The sequence below is a fragment of the Cryptotermes secundus genome, unplaced genomic scaffold (assembly GCF_002891405.2).
Source record: "Cryptotermes secundus unplaced genomic scaffold, Csec_1.0 scaffold209, whole genome shotgun sequence".
Classification (NCBI taxonomy): Eukaryota; Metazoa; Arthropoda; class Insecta; order Blattodea; family Kalotermitidae; genus Cryptotermes; species Cryptotermes secundus.
In genome coordinates, this window is record NW_019727789.1 from 2,614,786 (window position 1) to 2,626,947 (window position 12,162).

Sequence of the window (12,162 nt, forward strand, 5' to 3'; positions counted from 1 at the left end):
ACATTTATCTGTCACTTGAAACAACATATACTGCAATTTACATTGGATCCTGTGATGCATTATTTGTGGCCCTCATAATCCACTTACGTGGCCAGTTCCAAATACTGCATGTTTCACTGAGGGACATAAAAGTATATGCCATGCTGAAAGTTCAAGCAACAGATAAAGAAAGGATGAGGAGTGGCAGCATCAATCTTTCAACAAAACTTCCTCACTCTTCCATATTAGAAACAGAAGTCTCTGAGCATGAGAAAGATGTATATTTGGACAACACCCAAGCTGACAAATCCAGTGAAGAAATCCACCTCAGTAATGAGCATCTTGCTGCAGAACTGCAAGATCATCTTAAAGAGTGTATCAAACGTCATCAAATTTTGCTCAAGTAAGCTATAAACAAAAATATATTGGCACTACTATCTCAATGTGGCAACTTCCTTAGAAGTATTACTGTTTTCTTGGACTCTGCTACTGTCTAGTATTCTGAACAAAATAAAATGTACCAAACAGGTAATGCTCTACACTCATATTTTGGATATTCTCCATTCAGAACTCAGCTGGGACACTGGTTACCCTGAATAGTGGTTTTCTTTAGTCCTCCTAGGCAAATAACAAGACAGTACCTCAATTACACTATGGCCAATTCCAGTCAATCATTTGTCCTACCATACAATGCCATACAGTCAAGATGTATTAACAGTGATGTTAGAAAATTTCTGGAAACTGCATCTCTTGCCCTCCTCAGATTGAATGGTGGGGTGGCATCCACTCAGGTGCATCCAAAGAAGGAGCTAATCTAGGTCAAGTGATCAAGATTAGTTCTTTCTAATGGACCCAATGGACATGTCTCCCTGTCTTTCCATCTAAAGAATGAGAAACACTGTTCTCGAAATTAAGTCCAGAAACCCAGTTACCCTAAGTGTAATATTCCATAATTTTAGAGAACAGGATGGGATGGTACGGACTAGATTGATCTGGCTCAGGATGGGGACCAGTGATGGTTCTTGTGAACACGGTAATGAACCTTCAGGTTCTATAGCATGCTGGGAAATTCTTGAGTAGCTGCAGAATTGGTGGCTCCTCAAGAAGGGCTCAGCTCCATGAGTAAGTAAGGACCCTTTGGAATTTCCTTAGTAGTACTATAAACATGAAATGATAAGTTATACTTCGTAGGATCTAATGTTCTAACAGCAGTGGTTATGAAGAGGTCTTCTGGGATATGCCACGTAGCCCACTGAAAGTCACATGGCATTTCAGAGGAACAGTTCACCTTCGTCTTCTGGGTCGAAGAATAAGGTGAGCAAAAAACCATCATCAAAGCGGCTCTTGCTAAAGTGCTTTCCTGTTTGGCCTATTCTTCAACCCAGAAGATGGGGATGACATTTTCCTTCAAAACACTGGTTGACTTTCAACAGGCTATATTCATTATATCCCAGAAAATAGACCTCTATCAGTTATACTTAATTTCCCAGCCTGCAGCAAACTGAAAACCTAGGTTCTCCTAATGAAAAAATGTTACATTTGTTTTCAGGTATCTTCAGGAACTTCGATATATATGCACCCCTTTCATGGTAATACAGCTACTGGGCAGTCTGATTCTAATTTGTGTTATAGTTTTCAACATGGCAACAGTAAGTAAAAGCTTTTTTTTTTTTAGTTTAACATCTCAGTGTCTATCAGCAACGTTTTGTAAAAAGGTGTGAGCAGTTATATGATCTGTCATAACCATCTGACCACCATGTATTAATGACATTCTTGCCAAACAGATTTCGCTAAAACTTTATATTGCATAGTCCTTACTTAAATTTGCCAAAAATTGTCATTCAGATTCAAAATGGACAACATTTATGACCCTTTTCATGTGAAGACTTATCTACAGTACATCTATTTCAACAGATGCTGAACGTATCAAAAATGTTTCAGATAACAGCTGTAGCCTTTAATAAGATAAAGTGTTCTTTATCATGCCACATTACACAGCCAGGATAGCTCAGTCAGTATAGTGAAGGGCTACAGGCTAGATGGCCTCCACTCCACAGCATCCAGACTGGCACTGAGGCTCACCCAGCCTCCTATCCAATACGTGCTAGGGGCTCTTCCCCTGGGGGTAAAGTGACCAGGGCATGAAGCTGACCACTCCATTTAGTGCTGAGGTCAAGAATGTCTGAGCATTACCTCAATTCTGCCATATGTCTTCATGGTATGGTGCTTAATTAATTTAACAACAGAAGAACAATTTTACCTTTCCTTCACGACACTTTTTTAAAGTAATGACTAATATTGGAAGAGCTTCACAAATAAAACTATATCAACGTACCACAGACATTAAAGCATTTGCCCAAGAATTTGATTTATTTACTCTTTACTTACTGACACTGTCAACAGCTCAGACTGTAGTGCTCAAATGGTAGGGTGAAGAGTGAATAATGAATTGTACTGGATGTGAAAGGAAATGGTCATGGAATAATCTGAGGTACTATTCCAGCATTTGCCTGGATAGACCAAGGGAAAACAAGAAAAACCCTTTGTTTAGCCTCCAGAATGAGGGCTGAACCTGAGACCTCCTGAATACAAAGCAGGGTTAATACACGTACTCACTCAACAGTGACATCCTGTTTACTTATAGAGGTTCCTCCAAAATGTCTGTTACTTTCAATGGACTATGTGGTGTTACATTCCACTGTTCACAGTCATTACTGTAAAAGTAATGGTAAAGCTATCTTGTAACAGGCTGTGAAGGCTCATACGGTTGTGAGACGTTGAGGTTCCCACATTTTCTAGACAATCGGCTCACAGATGGTGATGAGGTTGTCAGCCTTATGCACTGGTCATCTTTTACCCCCAGGAAGATTCCTGGGTTTTTTGCTACAGGTTGAGTTGACCCCAGGGCCAAAGTGCGGCTGGAAGGATTAGGTCAATTGAAAAATCCCATGACCTCATCAGGAATCGAACCCGTGTCCTTCCAGATTGTAGCACAGTGCCTCAACCAACTACGCTACCACATGCCCCTGTGTGAGAAACTCAAATCCAACACAGCATTTGACATTGCTAAAAAGGGCCATGAATGAGGGGATAAATATAGATTGTGACACTTCTACAAAGGTTCACACAGTGCTAATAAATGCAGTGTTGAATCATAGCATGAAAACTGATAACATATTCAGCAACAATAAAGAAGTCCTGGGAGTCTACAATGCCATTATTTCATAGAAAGAGCCCAGGGCTGTCCCAGGATGACACTTTGCTACATGTCAGACTAGACACCATGAACCAGATACCGTATTTACGCATGTATAGGCCGCAGCACAATTTTCAGACAGAAATTATAGAAAAAATAATTTTCTTGGAATATTATTTCAGGAGTATTACACCCTGTATTACTAATTATGAATATAATTTTTTTTTAAATGAAGTGTGATTTTGAATATTTCGAATATAAGCCGCACCCCAGTTTTCCTCTTGAATTTTTGGCAAAAAAAATGCGGCCTATACATGCGTAAATACGGTATATACCTCTCCTCCCCCCCCAAAAGTGAAAGTGATGATAGGAGGGTACCTGATGATACTAAAATCAAAATTACTCGAGTTACATATCTGTGACATGATAATTTCAATAACTTTCAGACAAGCCCCATACGAGTTCTGTAGCTTCTGCAAAACAGAAGTTTTGATAATTTTTGGTAGTGTACTAAAAATGCAATTTTTTTATTATAATTTTCACACCCCTGCACCATAAAACATGCAAAACACAAGCCCCTAACATTCTGAAAGAATATTATTTTCTATGAAGTCTACAAGTTCACCATTTTCAATGTAATGTGAGAAGAATGAATTGTGGACTGATGACACAGGATGGAATGTCTCCACTTGAAACATTTCACATACCTCAAAGTAGATTATGAACCACAGTTCAGAAATCACCGGCCTAGTGGGATATTAGCAATGTCAACCATGGAGGCAGAGATGGAATACGTAAAACTGAATTTCAGGTTCTGTATTTCCACCAATAAAAGATGCATAACAAACAATGATTGTATCAATCATGCAGCTGAGAGACCATGATTAGAGCTTCATATTTTGACAGATATAGGGTTGACTATTAGCTTCAACACTGTTGAACCTGAGGACCTTCATAATTTTCCTCAGTCTCTCCAAGAAAAATAGGTAGTGCTGGTAGCTTAAGTAGGCTCTGATCACCTTCTTCTAGAGCCTTCCCAATTCATAATTCACAGGCAGCATTCCACTTAACCACTGCACAATCTATGAAGCTCAGAAACCAATGTTAACCTTTCATCTACACATGAAGCATTTTTAAGCATTCATTTATGCCTCAACCTTTCTGACAGTGCATGAACAGGCCCCCAGGACACAGAGCATTATACCAGGTGGCCTGATGAAAGGTATCCAAAATAAAAAAAAAATTATATCTCGAAAACTAATTGGCATACACGTATCCAGTTTATGTGCATGCATCACCACAGTTCTGCCACCATGTTACGAATCACCTGGCCAGAGAGATGGCTGGGAGATGGATTGGCAGAGGTGGACCAATCACTTTGCCAGATTTAACCCCACTGGATTTTTTTCTTGTTGGGTTATGTGAATAACACTGTCTATCAGGTTAAGATCAACAACCTTCAACACCTGAAAGACAACATAAGGGACACTGTGGCTATGGTAACACCAAACATGCTTCAAGCAATGTGGAACAAGGTCAAATATCATCTGGAAATTTGTCGTGCCACCAAGGCAATCCGCATTGAAATTTATTGAGAAAGTTATATAGGCAGAAAATAGCTTTGATAACTTCCCTTTGTAATAGTGTAACCCATAAATGTGTATAGTAAATGCTTTCTGAGATATAATTATTTTATTTTGGATACCTTTCATCCAGACACTCTGTACATTACTTTAGTCTAAATACCAATATTGCCATGTTAAAAACTGGCAACCGTTACAACTGCAGGAGATTTAAATCCTGGTTTCAGACGATAAAGCTTCATTAAACCAACATGTAACAAAGAATTAATCTGTCTGCATTACAGGTCCCAGTGCAAAGTGTCAAGTTTGTATCGGCAACAGTGTTCGTGATAGTAGCCATCTCTCAATTATTCTTTTTTTGCTGGTACAGCGAGGAACTATCAATTCAGGTGTGGCAACATTGTAGAGTAAATGTTTTATTTTTACCTACACCATCATAAAACAAGGCGGTCTGTGAATGGACACAAAGAATGATTATAATTCATTCTTTCCTAATGAACCACCATTGTGTTATGAATATGCAAACATATATTGAGCAAGATTCCAAATTTGTCTTACCATCCTGACATTCATACTGTCATGTGTTAAGAGTGACTCTTGACGGAGTTTTAGACTGGAGATTGGATTCATTGACCACTTTAACACACAACTCATGACCACACTTAATTATAACAGCCTCACTAGTTTACACACTCTATAAAGATCACTGTCCTGCAGCTCACACAATATTCTGTCTTCAGTGCCTTCACCAGTAGTTGCTTGGTAATGGCTCCAACAATGGCTATTTCTCTGCTTCCATGCTCAAGTCCTCTATGAATGGTGGCTACCTTCCAACTGAACTGAGCTCTAAACTTCATCCCGCCTATAAAACTGAGGTGTGGACCACAGAAAACACCACTTGTAACAGTTTCTCTGTTGTGTGTTGATTCATCGCCATGGGAACATACTTGTTTGCAATCATTACCTAGCAATAGGTCTACACACTATAATACTGTAACAGAATTACTTTGCAATTATATATAGAAATTTACAAACTCTGACCTCTTGGAATTTGTCTGGAGTCAACGAATACCACAAAAACCTCTATCAGGATAGCTGGTGTCCTGGATGAGATTAAAACCAAGCACCTCCTGACTACAAGTACAGAGCATTACCAACAGATCAGCCTGTTCAGTGTATGGGTTTTGGTTCAAATGTAATCTTCTTCACATTTTACTATACTAGCATCATGCATAATATTAAAGCGAATTACACATATACTCTAGGGACACTGCGTACACTAATAGTATTCAATACATTAAAATTACTGACTATGAGTTACCATACACATGGTCCATTGCAGAGCTGCAATGTGTATCAGGCAGCCTACGACTGTGAATGGTATGACGCGCCTCCAAGTTTCAAGACTTCAATTCAGCTTATCATGAGACAAGCTCAGAAGGCTAGAACTCTGACAGCAGCTAATTTTTGCTCTGTCAATATGCATACATTCACTACGGTAAGTGTCCATGATCCTAATCATAATCACTTACTCTCATCACCATAGAAAACCAAAAATAGGTGAACTGTTTCAATTCTGGGCTGGTTTTATACACATACACACACATATATATATACACACACACCATACATATGGGGGCATGTGGTAGTGTAGTTGGTTGAGGCACTATGCTACAAGCTGGAAGGTTGGGGGTTCAAGTGCAGATAAGGTCATTTGATTTTTTCAATTCACCTAATCCTTCCAGCCGTACTATGGCCCTGGGGTCAACTCAGCCTCTAAAAGAAATGAGTACCAGGGATATTCTTGGGGGTAAAGGGTGGCCGGCACGTAGGGCTGACAACCTTGCCGCCATCTACGAGCCGATTGTCTAAAAAATGTGGGAACCTCAACATCTCATAATCCTATGGGCCTCCATGGCCTGTTACAGGGATTACTTTACTTTACTTTACTTTACACATACATATATGGGCAGGGTGACTGACCCCTTCAGCAATGATTTCATACTCAATTTGTGTTCCCCAACATATGACATAGTTATTATATGCAAAGAGATATGACAAAAGATTCCACATGGTGCAGTCACCTTCTGAGAATTATGTTCAAAAGCTGTCAGAGCCTACAAAAGTTTTTCTGGGATTTAATGAGTATGGCAGACAGCAAATGATGTTAAAGTTACAGGAATACTATGGAAAAAATAAATAAGGGCAACTGGACAGCAAATGAGGGAATCATAAAGCAACCGCACACACACACAATAATAACCGAAACTGAAAAAGTAATGATTGGGAAAAAAATTAAATACAAGCGACAAAGCACGCATATAAATTACACCAGTAAAAACAAGAACACATCACCAAAAGGGATAGATGACAATATCCACTACCAAGGAAGATAAAACACGATCCATATTGGTTCACAAACAAATTTCTTAACTTAAAAATAGGTTTTTACACACATTCATAACATAATTTTGACGTAAAGGAAGGCTGCTGTGGTGAAACAAATTGAATTTTATATACAGCGCAGTGGAAAATTACATTTTTAAACTATCCTTTATGGAAGTGATTGCAACTACGTCACTTCTAAGTAATATACTTCAAGAATGTTCTTATTATAAAAGTTTACGTCAAACATCTATTTCGACAATGGAAAATTAACAACTACATATAGTGAGCATCATAAATGTTTTAAGTGTATACAGTCTTATAAAAACATTTACATGTTGGTGGGTTCCTGATCGTAGTGGTATATCTCCGATGATGATTCATTAAGAATCGAAACATGTTGGGTAACTAAGTGCTGAAGTGGTGAAGGCATTATATGTCACACTGGACTGAAATATACTTAATTGTAAATATAAGTATTTCCCTTTCAGGAGGTATATGAATAGATACAACCCATCTGCTCTATGAATTAGGCAACGTTATATCTTGTATAGGCAAACTTATGGAAGAAAAGTCATGCATAAACATATTTGAATTTTGCATGCTTGTTTCCATAGTAGCTGGATTGTAACATACACTCTTTTCTTGTTACTTTCAGATCATGAGAGTATCGTATTCCAACTATGCACTCCTCCAACGACTGTACGCGGAGAATGATAAAGAATCCACACAACTAGAATAAAACCAGTCACTATTCCACTGCCTTCACAGAAATAGACTCATCAACGTCAACAATCCACAAACAATTTGACACGCACTGCTTATTCCTCATAACACGATATCTAGGTATATTAAATTCAGGTACAAACAAAAGAAGCAAGTGCAAGAGATACTTTATTTTAAATTATAAACTCATTTTCTTGTTTCCAAGAACGAAACATCACCAGCAAAAACGATTTCAAAATGACTTTTGTAAGACTGAGCAGAAACATTCAATTTTATTATGTATTTCTCAATCTGGACCCATATATAAAGCTTACTTCTTGCAAGACATTACTGAATTTCATGAATTAATTATAATTAGTTTTCCATGCTCAACAGACATATTTTTCTTTCAATAATCAATAATCTATTATCACATTAAGTCAACCACAAATTGTAACACAACTGTATCAATGTGGATCAGAATTAGTCTCAAACAAATGTAATCCAACTTATGCTGCAGGGCTCCTATATGAACAAGCATGATAAAACATCTCTTCCTTGATTACTTTTGCAGAAATTTCTTTAGTCATCTGATGTCTTTCAGAATGTACACTTTCAAGCTCTCTCTCCCAATCACATCACATGACAGTAAAGATTAGCCAAACCTCAATAAAATGAAAATGGATATATGATTACCATAAGTAGGTACATAATTTTCTTGATGTTTTTTCTATTTTTTACGGTGAGAAGTTGTTAGCCTCACGCCCAACCTCCAGCTGGAGGAAAACCCCTTGTCAGCTGTCCACGACTGCTTATTCAATTTATTTGCAGCTTACTTCCAAAACTGGAGGGCATCTCCTCCATCCGCAACCTGAAGACGCGCCATGCCGTAGTAACAAGGGACCCACGTAACATGGTGATCTTAGAGATAGGATGGGATGGTATGGATTGGATTGATCTGGCTCAGGATAGGGACCAGTGGAGGGCTCTTGTGAACATGGTAATGAACTTTTGAGTTACATAAAATGCTGGGACATTGAGTAGCTGCAGAATTGGCAGCTCCTCTAGAAGGGCTCAGCTCCATGAGTATTACTTTTTTATTGCTAGTGGGGTGGGACTAAGTCCCTTGTACTGCAGCCACTTCTGGCCTATTGTACAAGGCCCAGATGAAAGGTGAGGGCAAGTGTGGAGCAGTTGGTGGAATGAAGATTGGCAGGGGAAACCGAAATACTTGGAGGAAACCTGCCCCAGCGCCACTTTGTCCACCACAAATCCCACTTGACCAGACCCGGGATTGAACTCGGGCCGCCGCGGTGGGAAGACAGCGACTAACCGCTTGAGCTATGGCGCGGTACCTCCATGAGTAAGATGGACACATCCTATATCAATGAATTTTGATCTAAAAGACAAAATAAAATTAATTAATGAATCAGAAGCTGAACAAGCACAGATAAGTTATTTCTTCATAGCACACTGTATTAACAATGTTTAGAACAAAATCACACCTCTCACAGGATCAGAGACATGATAACACTACAGTACAGCAAGATGTGACTGCACTGAATTGGCTCCTTACCTTCATTTAACAGATCCACTAGACGGACAGTTTCTCCTGATCTGGTCTTGAACTTTTTCTTGTCCTCACCCAACACTACGCCAAAGCCAACATGATCTACACGCACTTGAGATGGGTTCAGAATTCCGGCACGTTCTGCACAGGCCCACAGTACCTGGAAGTGTGTTGCCTACACAAAAGAGAAATTCTTGTGCTTAGATTTTTGCACCTGGAGTTTAATGTATAACCCTGGTTTCTGAGAATAAGTCACATCACATTAAAGACTGAGGATTATCTATTTAGGCAAACATTACAGATGCCATCTTTTGAGTTAATGTTTTGGAGGGCAGGTTTAAATCCTTACACATACCCGGTAGTGGGAACTCCAGCTATGAAATCATTCTTCTCTCTCATCCAATCATGCCTCCACCTCGAACTCACCACCCACAGCCTGGCCTATCTACATATGGGCTTCTGGACTGATCCCTTCCAAAGACATTAACTCTGAAGTAGGCAACTATAATGTCTACCAAAACAGAGGACTTTCAGCAGCAGATGCAAATTATTCCTGAAGACCCAGCTCACACAAAACAGAATTTGTTTATGAACTAGGTAAAAACGGAGACACTGATGGGTGAAATTTCAAACATATAAGTGCATTTCACTGATAACTGCAGTTTTAAACTCATAAAAAAAAAACTCTGTGGTTTTAGTCCACAAGAGAACTATACAGACCTAGCAACTGCCGCATATTAGTGCCAACTTTAGTGGATAGAGGGTGTCACATGGTCAGTGCAACGAATCCCCATGGCCGTTAATTTTGGTTTTTAGATGGGAGCCACTATTTCCTTGAAATAGCTCCTAAACTATCATCATGAGGCTGAGTGGACCTCGTTCCAGACCAACTACTTCTCAGGAAAAATCTGGTAGCACTGGGAATCGAACTTGAGACCTCTGGATCTGTATCCAGGAACTCTGACCACTAGACCACAGAGGTGGTCGTTTTAAACTCATACAAAATGGATATTTCTTGAAACTCAGCGAGACTTGTCCTGTACAAAGAAATAACTACTCCTCTGTTTCAGTACCTCACAGTTTGCTTCAAATTTTATAAAGACATCAAAACAATATTTTACGTATACACAATAAAATGCTTGCAAAGTAAGCTATTTCCATGTTGATATTAGAAGATAATGTTGTCTCCATGCTCAACGAATGAAGCACTGCACCATTAAGGCATATGGGGAGTGGATGTACAGATCCACATTTTCTTCACCTTGGCACTAGCTGGAGTTGAGTGGTCAACTTCACGTCACAGATGCTTTACCACCAGGGAAAGGGGCCCCAGTACCAATCGGATAGGCGGTTGGATGGAACCCAGAGCCGGTCTGGCCGACACTGAGAAGAGAAAATTCTTGACCCTACTGGACTCAAACTCTGACCCCACAGTCGTTCAGTCTGTAGCCAGTCACTATACTGACTAGGCTATCCCGGCTCTTGATATTATAAGGCAAAATTAAAACACTGATGTTGCTCCACTAATTCTCACTCCTATAAATACATGCATCCTGCCTACCAAAACACTGAACAGAACCTTTATATTTTAATTGTATATGTTTTCCTTCTGCAAATTTCCACCCTTGACACGAAATCTGTGGTTCTCATGGCAATGAATTTTTAGGTTACAATTTTCTGGGATGCAACATCATGTAGTATGGTAGACAGATACCAATAATTCATAGGAACCCCATGTCTCCATCTTCAGGGTAGAAAATCTCCCAGTATCATCTGATCATCTCACTCTTCTACCTTGAAGAAGGCAGCAGGTTCTTAAAAATTATTGGTACCTAGCAAGCAGAGGGTACTTACCTGCCAAACTACATAACATCACACCCCAGAACACCATGACCTTCCAACACAGATGGTATTACAGAGTGGAGATAAATGAAGTTAAAATCCCACTATTTTGTATTCTTTATATAGGTCAGTATCAAGGTCATGTGTATTTCACTGTACTGAGAACTTGCTACAACATATACTTTCTGTCACTACAGCAATAAACCTTTCACTGCACTCAGGCTGACTGTTTCATGGATAATTTCATAATCCTTGTATCAGGCTAACGAAGCAAAGTACTCAGAAAAAGGATGATGATGATGATGATGATGGAGGGGAAGTAGGGGGAGGGGGAGGAGCAGGATTTCATCCTACAGTTCTCACCCATCAACCAACCAACGTCAGAAATACCTAACAGGAACCAAGAACACTAAAAACCAAAAACCCTGTTTAATATGACAAGATCAGGGAATGTACCATCAAATCCAAATTCCAACTATAGTAACACAAAGGCACTAATTTTAAGTTCAATTTTAATCTAAAACCTCAATTCATATTCAGAAATGCTACCAAAACCTCAATTCACATTCAGAAATTTAAAAGTTACTGACAGTTTTTAACCACTATCCTACGGGCATTTAAATTCCTGTAAGGGCAGCGGTACGGAATTAATTTAAATACCCGCGATTATAAAGCCATAAAAACTGTAATCATCTACTAAATTTGCTCCTATTTCTGCAATTTCTGTGATAAACGAACGAAATAAACGCTGTTTTTTGCTCGAAAGAATATAGAATCATATATTGTAATTTACAGATTGTATAAAACATGTTAAAATTTTTGCACTGACTCCAAAGAAGATATTTCCTAATTTTTTGTTTCCCTACAAGAATTCATACGTTCTAGATACCCCTGAATGGATT

At 39.0% G+C, this 12,162-nt stretch overlaps 1 protein-coding gene across 5 annotated transcripts in view; it reads right to left on the minus strand.

Annotated features, from left to right (window-relative positions):
- Positions 1-12,162, minus strand: part of LOC111864970 (arginine--tRNA ligase, cytoplasmic) — a 146,313-nt gene that overhangs the window by 116,280 nt on the left and 17,871 nt on the right. For all 5 annotated transcript variants that reach the window (XM_023852627.2, XM_023852625.2, XM_033751644.1 and 2 more), the window contains exon 8: positions 9,425-9,593. In XM_023852627.2, the coding sequence (XP_023708395.1) occupies positions 9,425-9,593 (169 nt within the window). The remainder of the gene's footprint in view (positions 1-9,424; positions 9,594-12,162) is intronic.